The 20,058-nt window shown below is 43.4% G+C and overlaps 2 protein-coding genes across 2 annotated transcripts in view; one reads left to right on the top strand and one right to left on the bottom strand.

Moving 5' to 3' along the window:
- LOC311108321 (gamma-aminobutyric acid receptor subunit rho-1-like) overlaps window positions 1-8,743 on the top strand; it is a gene marked incomplete at its 5' end in the record, with an annotated part of 30,414 nt that extends 21,671 nt beyond the window's left edge. Inside the window, 4 exons of the mRNA XM_084150949.1 lie at window positions 5,932-6,072; window positions 7,708-7,860; window positions 8,055-8,251; window positions 8,428-8,743. Coding sequence (XP_084007075.1) covers window positions 5,932-6,072; window positions 7,708-7,860; window positions 8,055-8,251; window positions 8,428-8,721 — 785 coding nt within the window. The 3' untranslated portion in view covers window positions 8,722-8,743. The remainder of the gene's footprint in view (window positions 1-5,931; window positions 6,073-7,707; window positions 7,861-8,054; window positions 8,252-8,427) is intronic.
- Window positions 8,744-13,603: 4,860 nt separating this feature from the next.
- Window positions 13,604-18,184, bottom strand: LOC311108027 (xaa-Arg dipeptidase-like). Its single transcript, XM_084150664.1, has 7 exons — window positions 17,724-18,184; window positions 16,553-16,701; window positions 15,827-15,969; window positions 15,436-15,590; window positions 15,123-15,258; window positions 14,857-14,964; window positions 13,604-14,610 (listed from the first exon to the last, which is right to left on the bottom strand). The coding sequence occupies exons 1-7, from the start codon at window positions 18,141-18,143 to the stop codon at window positions 14,420-14,422; spliced, it is 1,302 nt and encodes a 433-aa protein (XP_084006790.1). The 5' UTR covers window positions 18,144-18,184; the 3' UTR covers window positions 13,604-14,419.
- Window positions 18,185-20,058: the final 1,874 nt, after the last annotated feature.

The following is a 20,058-nucleotide window of genomic DNA, read 5'->3' as shown; positions in this document are numbered from 1 at the left end:
TACCTTGACTTTGTTGTCCTTAAGCCATTTTGCCACAACTTTGGAAGTAGGCTTGGGGTCATTGTCCATTTGGAAGACCCATTTGCGACCAAGCTTTAACTTCCTGACTGATGTCTTGAGATGTTGCTTCAATATATCCACATCATTTTCCTTCCTCATGATGCCATCTATTTTGTGAAGTGCACCAGTCCCTTCTGCAGCAAAGCACCCCAACAGCATGATGCTGCCACCCCCGTGCTCCACGGTTGGGATGGTGTTCTTCGGCTTGCAAGCCCCCACCTTTTTCCTCCAAACATAACGATGGTCATTATGGCCAAACAGTTCTATTTTGTTTCATCAGACCAGAGGACATTTCTCCAAAAAGTACGATCTTTGTCCCCATGTGCAGTTGCAAACCGTAGTCTGGCTTTTTTATGGCGGTTTTGGAGCAGTGGCTTCTTCCTTGCTGAGCGGCCTTTCAGGTTATGTCGATATAGGACTCTTTTTACTGTGGATATAGATACTTTTGTACCTGTTTCCTCCAGCATCTTCACAAGGTCCTTTGCTGGTGTTCTGGGATTGATTTGCACTTTTCACACTAAAGTACGTTAATCTCTAGGAGACAGAACGCGTCTCCTTCCTGAGCGGTATGACGGCTGCATGGTCCCATGGTGTTTATACTTACTATTATTGCGTACTATTGTTTGTACAGATGAACGTGGTACCTTCACGCGTTTGGAAATTGCTCCCAAGGATGAACCAGACTTGTGGAGGTCTACAATTTTTTTTCTGAGGTCTTGGCTGATTTCTTTTGATTTTCCCATGATGTCTAGCAAAGAGGCACTGAGTTTGAAGGTAGGCCTTGAAAAACATCCACAGGCACACTCCAATTGACTAAAATGATGTCAATTAGCCTATCAGAAGCTTCTAAAGCCATGACATCATTTTCTGGAATTTTCCAAGCTGTTTAAAGGCACAGTCAACTTAGTGTATGTAAACTTCTGAACCGCTGGAATTGTGATACAGTGAATTATAAGTGAAATAATCTGTCTGTAAACAATTGTTGGAAAAATTACTTGTTTCATGCACAAAGTAGATGTCCTAACCGACTTGCCAAAACTATAGTTTGTTAACAAGAAATGTGTGGAGTGGTTGAAAAATGAGTTTTAATGACTCCAACCTAAGTGTATGTAAACTTCCTGTATATACACATGTTCTGAAAGGCCCCAGAGTCTGCAACACCACTAAGCAAGGGGCACCACCAAGCAAGCGGCACCATGAAGACCAAGGAGCTCTCCAAACAGGTCAGGGACAAAGTTGTGGCGAAGTACAGATCAGGGTTAAAAAAAAAAAAAATACTTTTGAACATCCCACAGAGCACCATTAAATCCATTATTAAAAACTTTAAAGAACATGGCACCACAACAAACCTGCCAAGAGAGGGCTGCCCACCAAAACTCACGGACCAGGCAAGGAGGGCATTAATCAGAGAGGCAACAAAGAGACCAAAGATAACCCTGAAGGAGCTGCAAAGCTCCACAGCGGAGATTGGAGTATCTGTCCATAGGACCACTTTAAGCCGTACACTCCCACAGAGCTGGGCTTTACTAAAGAGTGGCCAGAAAAAAAACATTGCTTAAAGGGTTGAATAATTATGCGCGCTCAAGTTTTCTGTTTTTTTGTAAAATCCATTTTAATTCCAGGTTGTAAGGCAACAAAATAGGAAAAATGCCAAGGGGGGTGAATACTTTCGCAAGCCACTGTAATGTACAGTGGGGAAAAAAAGTATTTAGTCAGCCACCAATTGTGCAAGTTCTCCCACTTAAAAAGATGAGAGAGGCCTGTAATTTTAATCATAGGTACACGTCAACTATGACAGACAAATTGAGAGAGAAAAATTCCAGAAAATCACATTGTAGGATTTTTAATGAATTTATTTGCAAATTATGGTAGAAAATAAGTATTTGGTCACCTACAAACAAGCAAGATTTCTGGCTCTCACAGACCTGTAACTTCTTCTTTAAGAGGCTCCTCTGTCCTCCACTCGTTACCTGTATTAATGGCACCTGTTTGAACTTGTTATCAGTATAAAAGACACCTGTCCACAACCTCAAACAGTCACACTCCAAACTCCACTATGGCCAAGACCAAAGAGCTGTCAAAGGACACCAGAAACAAAATTGTAGACCTGCACCAGGCTGGGAAGACTGAATATGCAATAGGTAAGCAGCTTGGTTTGAAGAAATCAACTGTGGGAGCAATTATTAGGAAATGGAAGACATACAAGACCACTGATAATCTCCCTCGATCTGGGACGCAAGATCTCACCCCGTGGGGTCAAAATGATCACAAGAACGGTGAGCAAAAATCCCAGAACCACACGGGGGGACCTAGTGAATGACCTGCAGAGAGCTGGGACCAAAGTAACAAAGCCTACCATCAGTAACACACTACGCCGCCAGGGACTCAAATCCTGCATTGCCAGACGTGTCCCCCTGCTTAAGCCAGTACATGTCCAGGCCCGTCTGAAGTTTGCTATAGTGCATTTGGATGATCCAGAAGAGGATTGGGAGAATGTCATATGGTCAGATGAAACCAAAATATAACTTTTTGGTAAAAACTCAACTTGTCGTGTTTGGAGGACAAAGAATGCTGAGTTGCATCCAAAGAACACCATACCTACTGTGAAGCATGGGGGTGGAAACATCATGCTTTGGGGCTGTTTTTCTGCAAAGGGACCAGGACGACTGATCCGTGTAAAGGAAAGAATGAATGGGGCCATGTATCGTGAGATTTTGAGTGAAAACCTCCTTCCATCAGCAAGGGCATTGAAGATGAAACGTGGCTGGGTCTTTCAGCATGACAATGATCCCAAACACACCGCCCGGCAGGGGCGGCCTGTTCAATAGGGCGATATGGGCGACGCACTGCCAAACGGGAAAAGGAAGGGATTTTTTTTCTAATCAATTATATCACGGCAACAGTAGTTATCAGTGTTGTAATCTATACGTCTGATCTGCCACAGTGCCACACTGCCACTAAATGTCGAATCAGGCTAAAGTCGTGCTTCAAATGGCTCCCCCCCCTTTTGGGGCGATTTCAGTCAGGTTGAAAATCGCCCAGAAGTCTGTCATAGACTCCCATGTAAAATCTATTTTTTTCAAATTTCAGAGCCTTCAATACAATCTCAATGGGTGTCTGTGGGCTTGCACTTACGCGCTTTCGTCATACGTTACGTAACCATGAACGTAACTGAGAAAAGAGCGGATTGTGTCTTTGAAAGAAGTTCCTTTTTGTCGGCGAACAAATCAAGATAAATTGGCAACGAAACAATTAGGACCTCCCAGACCAAATTTAATAATTCAACAGGTTTCTACTAAAGGCGGAAAGTCCTACACCCGAAGATTTTCCAAAAATTGGTACGAACGAAAAAAGACATTGCCACTCACTCAACTGGATGAGGGATACAGGCTAGCTGTCCGCCGCCACAACGATGAGGTTAGTGTTGATAATCACAAGTTTACTGGAGAACTGAGACCAAGTAGAGACTTTGGACAGGGTGGATATGGTATAATAAAGGCAGTTTATTCAGAGGTAAAGATATCTGGAATCGCGTGCACGGACCCGTTCGTCAAACTCTTAGGGAGCTATAAATTAAGCCCCATTACTTACCATATCAGATAAGAGAAATTGCTGCAGCTACATATATTTTACATCCTGGCCCTACATAGTTCACTATTTGCATCACTTACCAAAATATTACATGTGGTCATATATGCTTGGAAAGTGGAGATGCCATAGAACGTCAAAAAAGTAAACATTGCTGGAGACACATTGCCGTTTTGGAGAAGACATCGCGTTTGCTAGCGAAGAGATTTGTTGTGGCAAATGAACTTGGGCTGGGAATTGCCAGGAACCTCACGATAAGATATATGCATCAGCATTGCGAGTCTCATGATTCTATACGTATTGCGATTCGATACTGTGATTTTATTGCGCACCATATGTCTGTTGCAGAGGGATCAGAAAGCCATGAGAACGAGTTTTGATCAGTCATGGAAATAAAAGTGCTGAAAACAAATTGGCTCCCAATGTGAAAAGATTGAGAACAAGCTATGAAGGAACAATAATGGTGTTTTGGTGCAGGTACAGCCAACTAGCGCTAAAATATTGCGATATTGTCAATACAGTATATCGTAAAGTATCACTATGTAACTCGATTTCTTTCACCCCAATCCCTCAAATTAACGGTAAATAACTGAATTGTTTGCCCCACATTTAGCTAAGATGATTAGCTAGCCAGCTAAAATGTTTTATTTAGTTAGCAGTCGCATCTACAATAGTTTACTGTCAATAACATGTCTCCAAAAATGACGTGGTGTCTCCAATTGTGTTGACATTTTACAATTGCGATGCGCATCCATGAGTATCCACTTTCTGTAGCTCAGCTGGTAGAGCATGGTGCTTGTAACGCCAAGGTAGTGGGTTCGATCCCCGGGACCACCCATACACAAAAATGTATGCACGCATGACTGTAAGTCGCTTTGGATAAAAGCGTCTGCTAAATGGCATATTATTATTATTATTATTATTATCTGAAGAGAGCCCCGAAACATTGTGTGCAGAAATTTATGCAATAAATGAAGTAGGTTGAATCTAGTAGTTCTGATCTTCTGATTGGTCCTGATGAGTTGGGCGAGGTCCCCTCCAGGCTACTGTCACTGTTGCATTGGCTCTGAGTCGGGTTCTCTGTCTTCAAATGTTCAGCCTAAGAGAGGGGATTTTTGTGTGTGTGTGTGTGTGTGTGTGTTTAACAGTGATGATGTGTGTGTGTGTGTGTGTGTGTGTGTGTTTAACAGTGATGATGTGTGTGTGTGTGTTTGTGTGTGTGTGTGTGTGTGTCCTCAGAGCAAGAACTCGTGAGTTGGAAGAACTGAGAGGCCTATGGCGTGGGTGTTGTCCTTGGCCACCTGCTGACAAGGCTGACAAGATAGGACCCTTTTGTCCATTGTTATTGGATAGGAACAGAACTTATAACCAGCTCCTGACCTAAATAGATCTTAGCACAACATTTTACTCAACATATCATATTCCATATTCACTATAACAAATATATTTACTACGACATTAGCAAGAACCGCCACATCCTCAGCCGGCTAATCCAGTGTGTGAAGTTTTGCGGAGTGTTTGAGTTAGCTTTGCGAGGCAAAGATGAAACTGAGGGCTCCACCAACCCTGGTAAGCCAACACTTTTGAGATCAGTCAATAAATGCTTCTGGTATTGACTTATATGCTGCCCCTGTCTTCATGTTGTTGCTGGACATATCTTTTTTAAAATGTGTGTAGGTCACCTAAATCATCAGAAAAATTGCCCCTCCTGAGATTTTTTTCAGGAGCCGCCACTGCCGCCCGGGCAACGAAGGAGTGGCTTCGTAAGAAGCATTTCAAGGTCCTGGAGTGGCCTAGCCAGTCTCCAGATCTCAACCCCATAGAAAATCTTTGGAGGGAGTTGAAAGTCCGTGTTGCCCAGCGACAGCCCCAAAACATCACTGCTCTAGAGGAGATCTGCATGGAGGAATGGGCCAAAATACCAGCAACAGTGTGTGAAAACCTTGTGAAGACTTACAGAACATATTTGACCTGTGTCATTGCCAACAAAGGGTATATAACAAAGTATTGAGATACTTTTGTTATTGACCAAATACTTATTTTCCACCATAATTTGCAAATAAATTCATTAAAAATCCTACAATGTGATTTTCTGGAAAAAAAGTCTCATTTTGTCTGTCATAGTTGACGTGTACCTATGATAAAAATTACAGGCCTCTCTCATCTTTTTAAGTGGGAGAACTTGCACAATTGGTGGCTGACTAAATACTTTTTTCCCCACTGTACCTGTTCATAGACTGTTTCAAGTGGTGAACACTGAACAGCATGTCTCTTTCTTTTTAGATGCGTACACGGATGATGACCTGATGCTCTACTGGAAGAAAGGGAACAATTCCTTGAGCACTGACGAAAGGATCTCCCTCTCCCAGTTCCTCATCCAGGAGTTCCATACCACCAGCAAAAAATCATTCTACAGCAGCACAGGTACAGCACTGAAGACTGACACAACACATGCTGTTCACTGTGATTTATCAAGGTCGTGTTTCTGTAATGCTAATGTAATGCAGGCAATGCAATGCCTTCGGAAAGTATTCAGACCCCTTGACTTTTTCTACATTTTGTTAGCTTACATCCTTATTAAAACATTTATTAAATCGTTTTTTTCCCTCATCAATCTACACACAATACCCCATAATGACAAAGCAAAAATTGGTTTTTAGAAAAGTTTGCTAATTTATTAAAAATAAGTATTCAGACCTTTTACTCAGTACTTTGTTGAAGCACCTTTGGCAGCGATTACAGCCTTGAGTCTTCTTGGGTATAACGCTACAAGCTTGGCACACCTGTATTTGGGGAGTTTCTCCCATTCTTCTCTGCAGATCTTCTCAAGCTCTGTCAGGTTGGATGGGGAGTGTCACTACACAGCTATTTTCAGGTCTCTACAGAGATGTTCAATCGGGTTCAAGTCCGGGCTCTGGCTGGACCACTCAAGGACATTCTGAGACTTTTCCCGAAGCCACTCCTGTGTTGTCTTGGCTGTGTGCTTAGGGTCGTTGTCCTGTTGGAAGGTGAATCTTCACCCCAGTCTGAGGTCCTGAGCGCTCTGGAGAATGTTTTCATCAAGGATCTCTATGTACTTTGCTCCGTTCATCTTTACCTCAATCCTGACTAGTCTCCCACTCCCTGCCGCTGAAAAACATCCCCACAGCATGATGCTTTCACCACCATGCTTCACCGTAGGGATGGTGCAAGGTTTCCTCCAGATATGACGCTTGGCATTCAGGCCAAAGAGTTCAATCTTGGTATCATCAGACCAGAGAATCTTGTTTCTCATGGTCTGACAGGCTTTAGGTGCCTTTTGGCAAACTCCAAGTGAGATTTCATGTGCCTTTTACTGAGGAGTGGCTTCCGTCTGGCCACTCTACCATAAAGGCCTGATTGGTGGAGTGCTGCAGAGATGGTTGTCCTTCTAGAAGGTTCTCCCATCTCCACAGAGTCACTCTGGAGCTCTGTCAGAGTGACCATCGGGTTCTTGGTCACCTCCCTGACCAAGGCCCTTCTCCCCCGATTGCTCAGTTTGGCCGGGCGGCCAGCTCTAGGAAGAGTCTTGGTGGTTCCAAACTTCTTCCATTTAAGAATGATGGAGGCCACTGTGTTCTTGGGGACCTTCAATGCTGCAGAAATGTTTTGGTACCCTTCCCCAGATCTTTGCCTCGACACAATCCTGTCTCGACGCTCCACGGAAAATTCCTTCAACCGCATGGCTTGGTTTTTGCTCTGACATGCATTGTCAACTGTGGGACCTTATAGAGACAGGTGTGTGCCTTTCCAAATCATGTCCAATCAATTGAATTTGCCATAAGTGGACTCCAATCAACAGGATGAATCTGAGCTCAATTTCGAGTCTCATAGCAAAGGGTCTGAATACTTATGTAAATAAGGTATTTCTGTTTTCGTTTTGTCATTATGGGGTATTGTGTGTAGATTTGTTTTATTTCATCCATTTTAGAATAAGGCTGTTACGTAACAAAATGTGGAAAATGTCAAGGGGTCTGAATACTTTCCGAAGGCACTGTATATAACTAAACATATGTAGTAATCTGATCCTCTTCTTTCAAGGCTGGTACAACCGCCTGTACATCAACTTCACCCTGCGACGCCACATCTTCTTCTTCCTGCTCCAGACCTACTTCCCTGCCACTCTGATGGTCATGTTGTCCTGGGTGTCCTTCTGGATCGACCGCCGGGCCGTACCGGCCAGGGTTCCTCTTGGTGAGTTAGCCCCTAGTAGTCCAAGATTTTAGTCAACGCTTGTTTGAAGCTCATGATTCTGTCTTCTACTGTATTCATGTTTCATAATTACAAAGCCTAAACACCTCTATTAATCTGCCTTCAGTAGAATATCCTGCTGCGTCCCTAAGTTTGAACATTTCTGATCAGATGTTGTGTGTTGTACTGTGCTCCAGGTATCACCACGGTGCTCACCATGTCCACCATCATCACTGGAGTCAATGCCTCCATGCCCAGGGTTTCCTACATCAAAGCTGTGGACATTTACCTCTGGGTCAGTTTTGTGTTTGTGTTCTTATCGGTTATAGAGTACGCTGCAGTGAACTACCTGTCTACGGTGCAAGAACGGAAGGAAAGAAAGCTACGAGAAAGGGTAAGTGCCATTATAACATTCCATGGATCCAAAAAGTCAGTTTCTCAGCCTGTAAAAGATGCTCTGGGAAAGAGTTTCCCATTTCAAATTCCTCTGGAAAAAGTGTGCTTGTCTCAGATGGAAAAATGTGGGTACTGTAGCTCGGTATCTAATCCAGTCACTGTGTCTGTCTGCAGCTGCCCTGCACCTGTGGCATGACCCACCCAGGCATGATGGGTAGCTACAGCGAGGATGATGTCAACAACACAGGGAATTATGGCGGTGTGCCGATGGAGAATGGCGCTGTGATGCAGCAAAGGATGATGGTCCATCTGGACTTTGAGGAGAATGACCAGATCACAGGACACGTGGGCTCCAGCGCTTACAGCAGTATGTGGATCGACACCCATGCCATAGACAAGTACTCCCGGGTCATCTTCCCTGGGTCCTATATTCTGTTCAACATCATCTACTGGTCCTGCTACCTCTAATGCTGCACAGAATGGGATGGAGGTAGACATACCACAGAACTAGAATGAATTCTATTAATTCTATTATATTTCTACGAAAATACCCAGGGTATGAACCTGGAAAGGAACCACAACTCTGACGATGTGATGATGCAAAATGCTAAACCATGGTACCTGGATTTCTGTACCTGATCTATAGAGGGCATGCCATGCACTAAACACAAAGAGGCCATTGTGGAGAGGTTGGAGTCTGTTTGATTGAGTGTGTGGACAGGTGTCTTTTATACAGGTAACGAGTTCAAACAGGTGCAGTTAATACAGGTAATGAGTGGAGAACAGGAGGGCTTCTTAAAGAAATACTAATAGGTCTGTGAGAGCCAGAATTATTACTGGTTGGTAGGTGATCAAATACTTATGTCATGCAATAAAATGCAAATTAATTACTTAAAAATCATACAATGTGATTTTCTGGATTTTTGTTTTAGATTCTGTCTCTCACAGTTGAAGTGTACCTATGATAAAAAAATTACAGACCTCTACATGCTTTGTAAGTAGGAAAACCTACAAAATCGGCAGTGTATCAAATACTTGTTCTCCCCACTGTATATGTTGGTGTTTTATATGTCTGGGAGAAGTAATGAGTTCATGTAATGATTAGTAAGTAATGGGCTGGCTTGTATGCATAGCTGAAAACATAATTGATTTTTTATCCACATTGAGAATTGCAAAACTGTCATTTAGTTTAGTTGTCATTGTCAATATAATATGTTATATTGCATTGTTGGAAGATACATTTTTTCAAAGCCTATGAGAAATAATGCAAAAGTCACACTACAGTAGAATAACACATTCCCTAAAAATCTTAACATTACATTTGATCATCATCATCATACAGTATCATACAGAGCTATCCATTATGTTAGTCATGATCAAATCAAGATTTATTGGTCACGTACACAGATTTGCAGGTGTTATGGCAGGTGCAGCGAAATGCTTATGTTACTAGTGTCACGCCTACTCCCGCTCCCACCTCCAGCGGATGGAATGAGCCGGCGCTCCGCACTCTCTTCCGGAAAGGACTGCGCGAAGAGGTCCAGACAGAGTTGGCATGTCGGGATGACAACCTATCCTTGGATGCACTCATTACGATGGCCATCTGTCTGAATAACCTTCTTCGGTCGCGTCGGTGCCCACCTCGCCACTCGCCTCCTTCCTTTGGCTGTCCTGAGGCAGAGCCTGAACCCATGGAGGTAGGGGCCACACACCTCTCCCAGGCAGAGTGGCGTCGCCGGAGACTGCTGGGGCTCTGTCCCTATTGCGGCCAGGAGGGGCACCAGCTTCCCAACCCGGAGTCCACTAGGGCAGAGGGACGGCCCTGTGATCCCGTCTCCCAGGGTAGGCCTGAATATTCCACCATCATTGTTTTCCGCCAAACCCTTTCTAGTTCCCATTTCATTGGCTGGCTGTCCCTCAGGAGTTGTCTCTACAGCTCTACTGGACTCCTGTGCTGCAGGGAATTTAATCGACCAGGCCCTCGCCTCCTCCCTGAACATAACTTCATACTCGCTCTCCTCTCCTTTTCTGGTCCAAGCCCTGGATAAGCGACCATTGGAATCACGCAGATCACAGCACCCCTCACCCTAAGGAGTCACTGCCAGGACCGACAGGGGGAGTGGGCCCTGTTCCTTCCCTGGGCGGTGTACGCCCAGAACTCACTTCGTCACTCCTCCACCGGGTTGACTCCCTTCCAGTGCGTCCTGGGATATCAGCCAGCCCTGGCTCCGTGGACTCCGAGCCAGACCGAGGCCCCTGCAGTGGACGAGTGGTTCAAGCAGACCGCCACCGCAGTGAAGCTCCCGTGTTCCATCCTGGTGATCGCATCTGGCTCTCCTCCAAGAACCTCCCGCTCCACCTGCCCTGCCGGAAGCTGAGCCCCCGGTTTGTGGGACCCTTCAAGGTCCTCCGGAGGGTCAATGAGGTTACTTACAGTGGCTCGCGAAAGTATTCACCCCCCCTTGGCATTTCTCCTATTTTGTTGCCTTACAACCTGGAATTAAAATTGATTTTTGGGGGGTTTGTATCTTTTGATTTGACTCCTTCAAGTTGGATGGGTTCTGTTGGTGAACAGCAATCTTTAAGTCATACCACAGATTCTCAATTGGATTGAGGTCTGGGCTTTGACTAGGCCATTCCAAGACATTTAAACGTTTCCCCTTAAACCACTCAAGGGTTGCTTTAGCAGTATGCTTAGGATCATTGTCCTCATGGAAGGTGAACCTCCGTCCCTGTCTCAAATCTCTGGAAGACTGAAACAGGTTTCCCTCAAGAATTTCCCTGTATTTAGCGCCATCCATCATTCCTTCAATTCTGACCAGTTTCCCAGTCCCTGTCGATGAAAAACATCCCCACAGCATGATGCTGCCACCACCATGCTTCACTGTGGGGATGGTGTTCTCGGGGTGATGAGAGGTGTTGGGTTTGCGCCAGACATAGCGTTTTCCTTGATGGCCAAAAAGCTCAATTTTAGTCTCATCTGACCAGAGTACCTTCTTCCATATGTTTGGGGAGTCTCCCACATGCCTTTTGGTGAACACCAAACGTGTTTGCTTATTTCTTTCTTTAAGCAATGGTTTTTTTCTGGCCACTCTTCCGTAAAGCCCAGCTCTGTGGAGTGTACAGCTTAAAGTGGTCCTATGGACAGATACTCCAATCTCCGCTGTGGAGCTTTGCAGATCCTTCAGGGTTATCTTTGGTCTCTTTGTTGCCTCTCTGATTAATGCCTTCCTTGCCTGGTCTGTGACTTTTGGTGGGCGGCCCTCTCTTGGCAGGTTTGTTGTGGTGCCATATTCTTTCAATTTTTTAATAATGGATTTAATGGTGCTCCGTGGGATGTACAAAGTTTCAGACATTTTTTTATAACCCAACCCTGATCTGTACTTCTCCACAACTTAGTCCCTGACCTGTTTGCAGAGCTCCTTGTTCTTCATGGTGCCGCTTGCTTAGACACTTAGATTGCACACAGGTGGACTTTATTTAACTAATTATGTGACTTCTAAAAGTAATTGGTTGCACCAGAACTTATTTAGGGGCTTCATAGCAAAGGGGGTGAATACATATGCACACACCACTTTTCTGTTTATTTATTTGTTCGAATTTTTTTAACAAGTTATCTTTTTTATTTCACTTCACCAATTTGGACTATTTTGTGTATGTCCATTACATGAAATCAAAATCAAAATAATTTTAAATTACAGGTTGTAATGCAACAAAATAGGAAAAACGTCAAGGGGGATGAATACTTTTGCAAGGCACTGTACTGTTTAAAACTCCCTACCAACTACTGGATCTCACCCTCTTTTCATGTTTCCCTCCTCAGGCTGGGGGTTTCTGATCCCCTAGCTGATGCCGTCCCACACGACACTCCTCCGCCTCCCCTGGACATCGATAGGACCCCTGCCTATCCCGTCAGGTCCCTACTGGACTCCCGACGTTGTGGGGGTCGGCTTCAGTACATGGTGGACTGGGAGAGGTACGGCCCAGAGGAACGCTGTTGGGTTCCTGGACCCCATCATTGTCAGGGATTTCCATCTCCACCGTCCGGATCGGCCTGCTCCTCGCTCTCGGGGCCATCCTCCTGGCCGGCGTCGTCCTACGGTTGGAGCCGCGTGTCGGGTGTGGGGGGTACTGTCACGCCTACTCCCGCTCCATCTCTCCAGCGCTCGACGTCGCCAGTCTACTAACCACCGGCACTGGCAACCAATATTACGCACACCTTCTCCCCATCATTACGCACACCTGCTCCCCATCATTACGCACACCTGGACCCCATCATTACGCACACCTGGACCCCATCATTACGTACACCTGCACCCCATCATTACGCACACCTGGACTTCGTCATTACCTTGATTACCTTCCCTTTATTTAGCCCTCAGTAGTCTCAGTTATCAGGCAGTATTGGTTTGTTTTCATGTTCAGTACGAATCCCCTGTTTTGTTCAGTTGCCTTGCATAATTGTTATTAAACTCTCCTACTGCACCTGCTTCCTGGTTCCTTCATATACGTGACAACTAGCTCCAACAGTGCAGTAGCATGTCTCACAGATACAATAAAAATACACAACTAATCAAAACAAGAATTCAAGAAATAACAATCCAAGTAGATACAGTATATTATAGCATGTGTGAGCATTATGTTAAAGATACAAAGTAAAGGTCACTCGAAAGCACCAATAATTGTACTTTTGTGAGCCAGTATAGATCCTTGAGGTTGGTTAAGTTAGGGAACAAAGCTATACCAAATACCTTCTGTACCAATAAGTACATTATTGTGCAGTTATTATGAGATCAGATATATAGTAGCATCCAGAATTGCATGTCTTGGCAACTGAAATGTAATGTATATCAAAACAAATGTTCCAAATGGTTATTTCAAACTGTGCTATACAATGTCGGGATGATTTTGTGTATTGTGGTTTCAAATGGACCATTTCACCTATATTTATTGCGTTCCCCCTTCTCTGGATATGCTTAAATATATATTGAATAACTACTGAATAACAGTACTGAATAACAGTACTTGTACAGTATTTTAGAATGAATCTGTCAACTGATAAAAAATATTTGTTCTTACATTATTTCCTGGACTTCTTTACGTTTCTGACCACCCTTCCCATCTATTTTAGTTTGATTCAACATAAGTGACAGGTAAATGGGCTATTGACATGATGATTTTGTAATTCAGTTTCTGAAACAATAAGTCATTGATTAAAATGTTTTCATCTATTTGCTGTTCACAAATTCTGCACATTGTTCTTACATTTAATTAACAGGCTTCTGCCCAGATAAGATAATGACTGCTTCATTCACATGCAATGAAATCCAAGAAAAACAAACAAATTATGGGCATCAGTAGACTTTTGTCAGATTTTATTATTCAATTCCCTGAATGGAGATATAAAAACCTTCCTTTCCAATGCATTTAGGCTTATCTAATGCAACATTGATATGACATCTGTTTGGAATTAAGTCTAATTTCAACCAAAGCCTGGATAGGTATATCCTACAAAAAAATATAATGTGAATAACAATTCAAGTGCTCACACATAACAGGCACAGCGAACACATCTTTGGTTGAAGTGCCAATAAGTGCTTTTAAGGTTCTATGAAAGGCTGAAAATCAAGTTTATTAAGGCTTTATTTCCTCCTATTGATAGCCAATCATCAGCTGTCAGAATATCAAAACTGACCAGATAGATCAGTGAACACAAACGCTGGTCAATAGAGTGCTACAGATTGCAGAGTTTTGTTCTAGCCCCGCACTAACACATTAATCTCAATGAGGTCTTCAAGGTTGATTGGTTGAATCAGGTGTGCAGGAGGTGACATGGTATGGAGTGGGTCTCTGCTCCCCTATCTGCCAGAGCCTACTGTGAGTATACAGTAGGATCTTAATTTGAGCCAGTTTGCTACAGCAGGAAATAATCCTGCAGCAACAGGAAATGGGAATTATTATGTGGATTATAATTAATTGACATTTTTATAGGGGTTGATACATTTTCCGTAAGGGAAAATCAAGTCTGAAATGTCAAAGTAGAAATTAAAAAACATCAGAAGCCTTTTTAAACCTCAAATACACTACAAGTTTGAAATGTCCTTTACTGCAGGAAAGTTCCCCTGCAACAGGGTGATCAAATTAAGATCCCACATCAGTATGTGGTTCAGTGCTGGGCCACCCCTCCACAATGTTTGGCCTCTGAGGCCCCTTTCAGGGCACGCTCCTCCTTCAGATTAGCCTCCTTTAACTCCTCCCTGGCCCTCTGCAGCAGCTCTGGACACAGCAGCACATCCAGGGTTGTCATGGCCAGGGCCTTCGCCGCCCGCAGGGTGTAGAACTGAGCTTTATCATCACCTAGACGACAGATTCAGAGACACGCACAATAGGCCTTTGTGAAAAATGATTGAATACACCGTTATTATGGTTTTATGTTGCACTCAAACTTCTCAATAAAGATTTACTGAACTGAACTGGAGGGGAAAAACATATGTAGTCTACTCCATGACACCATACTTGCATGTCATGGAGTAGACTACATGTTTCCTTTAACAACAACAACATATATTTGTCATTTGTTTCAGGTGTATGATAAAGACGTACCAGCAGCCACAGTGTATTCCTCTGTGTGGTTTAGAGCATCTGAGCCAATGTAAAAGTATGGGTGGATTCCAGGTACAATAAAAGACACATTGCCAAAGTCTGTGGAACCTGTGGAGATAACAAACTATCAAAGGTATTTTGTTCTACGTTACAGCATTACAGGTTCATTGCATAACAAGAATGTTGCTTCCTACATCTTCTGATGACCACAAGAGGGCCTGTGGAAAGCACAGGGAGGGATGCATGATTGAGTTGGGCTGTCTTACCAGAGGAGATTTTGAGAACATCTTCATTTTTAGCAAATTCGATCCCCAAAGCCTTGCCGTTTAACTCATACAACCCCTGCAGGGTGAGATTCTGCAGAACGTTGTAAAATGCATTCCTTGCAAACTCCAGTTTAACCTTTAAAAAAAAAAAAAAAAATTGGATAATGTATATGTTGAGTCAATGTTTTGTTAAATATAACAATAATTGGTGTGACACGCAGCAAGATGACTTCTTCACATGTAAAGAATAAATAAAAATAAAAAGTAAACGTAGATATATTTTTCTTTGTGGTAACTTTGTCATCGCGCTTACTTCACAACCAGTTGCCATGGCAGCTGATCTAAAACACATCTCAGCCTTGGCCTTAATAATGGGCAGGTCTTTGCGTGTGGGAGTTCGGAGATAGTACTCCAGCTCTGTGTACGCAGGGATGATGTTGGGTTTCACCCCTCCATGCTTGATGATACCTGCACAGGATCACAAAGTAACACTGTTTGGGGTTGTAGCTGGTGAGCAAGTGGAGAAAGTGTATAACATAGACATTGCAAAATAGGTAACTATCTTAGTTAATGTTTGCTGCATAGAGTTTGCATGCCTCTCATTCTGAGGTTAAAATGCCTCTGAACTTATTGTGAAAAGAATGTATAAGACCAGGACTAACATATGTGTTAATGTTAACTGGGCTCAGTGGGCTGTCCCTCACCGTGGATTCTCCAGTCTGGCTTGAGTTGCTGTCTGAGCACAGAGAGGTTATTGTAGGCGAGCACAGCAGCGTCCAGTGCGTTGACTCCTTCCCAGGGGTAGGCTGCAGCATGAGAGGCCTTGCCATGGTACCTCACTATGACACTGGAAATTGAAAAAAATAAGTGCCAAAACGTTGTTGTTTACCCATAAATTATATTGAGTATATTTAGAGTGTGCGACTATCTTTATTTATTTATACACAAGTTTACTATACTGTTAGTCAGCACAACTCATGCTTTTCACTGGAAATTAAACCAGAAACCAGACTTTGGCCTTTAGAGTTATGCTGTTGGCCTGGTGGTTTATTCTGAGAGTAGGCCAAGGGAACATCAGCTGTATCTTAAATGTTGTAACTGGCCTGACTGCCTGGCAGTGACTGCAGCCTGAAATAGCACTCTGCAATGCAGCTAGGGCCCCTGTACAGAGTTCATGGATATCTCAGTCTACAAGGGGATATTATCTGATAACAATGGATTGAACTCTACTAAATGGATCTCTTTCTAATATGTTTTCGTTCTAGCAGCCATTAACTATGAGAAATGGGATCCATATGTTTGTATTGCTTAATACATTATGAAAGATATTGTGTGCGTCCCAAATGTACCCTTTTAGGAATGCATTATTTGGGATTCAGACATTGTAATTGACTGTTTTGATTGTGTGTGAGCCCTTGAAATAACCTTACTCATGTTCAGCCACGTCTGGCAGCCAGGAGGCATCTTCCTGTGAGGGATGAGCCATGAATACCACGTCCAGGCCATCGAACGCCCCTTCCCTTATCAGGTCGATTTTACCCCCTCCATCCTCCTCTGCTGGGGTTCCCAACACTGTCACCTGTGGAAGAAGAGTTGGCTGGTCAATATTTCACGGAAAAACTCCTGAGTCCTGGCCCATGTCAGAGCTATTAAAAGCCAATAAATGTGGAGAGGGCTGATAATAAAATAAATGGGAGTTAGGTTAATGCACATCCTCTTTTACAATGCACTCAAAAATGATGCTTTATGTTATTGAATGGTTATTGGCATATTTTGACTCCTAACACACTCATCCTATGACACCATTCAGTTTCTTTACAATAAATGTGTTAAATGAGTCACTGCTATTCTTGGTTAACCCAGAAGTAAAAGTCAGCTACACATTTGGGATTTCGGCAACCAAGCCCTTTATCTACTTCCCCAGTCAGATGAACTTGTGGATACCATTTTTATGTATCTGCGTTGTTATCTAGCGTTTGCGCAGTTGCTAACTAGCATTAGTGCAATGACTGGAAGTCGGATTGTAGACGTTCAGTCATTGCGCTAATGCTAGTTAGCATTGGCTCACGAAACTACTTCTAACTTCATTCACACTGGATGCAGAGACATATAAAATGGAATCCACGAGTTAATCTGACTGGAGAAATCGATAAGGGCTGCATTGCAAAAAATCCTATCACTTTAACTAACAGCAGATTCCTAAATGGAGAACACGCACCCTAAGGCTATTGAGAAATGTATTAGTAGGATAAGACAATTTTCCCAGTGTTGGCAACTATTTTTCAGTGAGAATGTCTATTGGCTCCTCGATTTATCGCAAGAAGTCGCTATGTAGCGTTTTCACCCCTCCCCTTGTGCTTCGCTGGCAGGGTGTGCACAGTTTCTGCAACAAAACCTCTCAGTGGCAAAACTCCCCAAAAAGGCAAGCCTGAAAAGTAGCTGAATTTGTCGCTAGGCTCGTTTACCATTAAAAGTCGCTGGAGTGGTCAGAAAACACGCTAAATATCCTATAGCTACATATTTTCCAGTGTGAGTGTTTTTCGTGCTCTCGTGTGGGGGGTGCGTGAGCAAGCGCCTAAAATATATCTTCAGACATCTTACCTGGACTGGGACAGGAAAATCGGGTGTGCATTCTACCAATGCTTTTAATCCGATCGCTGCGGCAGCTCCTACTTCAGCTATGAGGTTATGGCCACATGCATGTCCAATGCCCGGCAGTGCGTCGTATTCACACAAGAAACCAACATTTATGACATGTTTGTTCCCCTTGGCCTTGCCACCGACGGGTCCCCATATGGCACGGAATGCTGTCTCGAGTTTAAAGTGACTGTCCACAGTCCATCCCTTCTGCTCTGAGAAAAAGGCAACTAACCTGTCGTGTGACTTTCTTTCTTCATATGCGAGTTCTGGGCAACTCCATATGTCTTTGCTAAGACGATGAAGCCCGTCTTTGGCTTCGTCGATACAACTGCCAACTTTTTGTTTTAGCTCCAGGAGCCTATCTGTTGCGTGCTGAGCCATTTATAAAGAGTAAACGGAGTCAGCACTAAACACTGCACTGCAGACAGTGACAACTCTCACTTGCTCACAGATTGTCGGGAGTGTTGTAATTCTTGGTCAAATGACCCGTTTATGTTTTTATATACTACTGTAAAGTTGAACAATTTCTACATGGAGAATAGCTCTACCTCACGTGCCAGATCAATTTTCTTCAGACTGAGTAAACATGTTGCAGAAGGGGGCACTCATCCTCGTATTTCAGTCTACAAAAGTAATTCAGACAGGACAGTTGGCTCTCCTTCCATGGTAGGCTGATATGCAGCCTGGCTGAATACAAAACGACATTAGTTGCACAGTATGAAGAAGATACACGTCATTACGTATAATACACTGAACAAAAACCATAAAAGCATCTTGAAAAGGTGGTCTTCTGTAGCTCAATTGGTAGAGCATGGCGCTTGTAACGCCAGGGTAGTGGGTTCGATCCCCGGGACCACCCATACGTAAATATATATGCACACATGATTGTAAGTCGCTTTGGATAAAAGCGTCTGCTAAATGGCATATTATTATAAAGTCTTAGTCCGATGTTCTATAAGCAAAAAAAAATCTCTAATTTTGTGCACAAATGTGTTACATCCCTGTTAGTGAGCATTTCTCCTGTTAGAAATAGCGTAATTCAAATCTGGAATTGGAATAAGAGAAAACATAATCAAGAGATATTCAATCCAAGCTAAATGTATTATATGCAAAATGTATGTATGATAAGTATGATGGTTCGTATACGGGCTCACTAAAATATCACGCAGGGCAGACAGAGAACTAAGCCATTGTTATGAGTTCTTCTTAAAATACTCTGACAGTGATAGTTCCCGCTCCCTGCTGGCCAATCAGAGTAGAAACTGAGCGTGGTTTAGACTTACTCAGCCTATCCGTTGGCGCACAGGCTGGTCCCAGCCCCTTGGCGCTTCACTGTTGCCAGGTATACATTGTTATCATCACAACCTGTAGAGTCAGCACCTATTTGCAGTACACGTCCTTGAGCGGTTCACAGATCACAAAGAGGCAGTGTTCGTGTCTGTGAGAAATGCAAGTCTTATCTCATCCTACCCCCTAACGTTCCTCACATGAATCACAGCTTGTTATGTGAAACAATTTATATCAGTACAGTACAAACCTTTTATGTTTAATCATTAATGCATTCTTTCTAAGCTAGTCATCACATCTAGATCCCCACACTCCTTTGCCAAGATAATCCATCCACCTGACAGGTGTGGCATTTCAAGAAGCTGATTAAACAGCATGATCATTACACAGGTACACCTTGTGCTGGGGATAATAAACGGCCACTCTAAATTGTGCAGTTTTGTCACACAACACAATGCCACGGATGTCTCAAGTTTGTAGGGAGCATGCAATTGGCATGCGGACTGCAGGAATGTCCAACAGAGCTGTTCCCAGAGAATGGAATGTTAATTTCTCCACCATAAACCGCCTCCAACATTGTTTTAGAGAATTTGGCAGTACATCCAACCGGCCTCATAACCGCAGACCACGTGTAACCACGCCAGAACCTGGACCTCCACATCCGCCTTCTACACCTGCGGGATAGTCTGGGGAGTATTTCTGTCTGTAATAAAGCCCTTTTGTGGGGAAAAACTCATTCTGATTGGCTGGGCCTGGCTGCCAAGTGGGTGGGCCTATGCGCTCCGTGGCCGCACCTTTTTTGTTGTTCTTAAAACCTCTTAAGGATCGGATCCTTTTTTTCAATTTTCGCCTAAAATGACATACCCAAATCTAACTGCCTATAGCTCAGAACCTGAAGCAAGGATATGCATATTCTTGATATCATTTGGAAAGAAACACTTTGAAGTTTGTGGAAATGTGAAATTAATGTAAGAGAATGTAACACATTAGATCTGGTAAAAGATAGTAC

This window comes from Coregonus lavaretus (assembly GCF_964263955.1).
Source record: "Coregonus lavaretus genome assembly, chromosome: 33".
NCBI classification, from domain to species: Eukaryota; Metazoa; Chordata; class Actinopteri; order Salmoniformes; family Salmonidae; genus Coregonus; species Coregonus lavaretus.
This window is presented reverse-complemented; position numbering and strand designations above follow the sequence as displayed.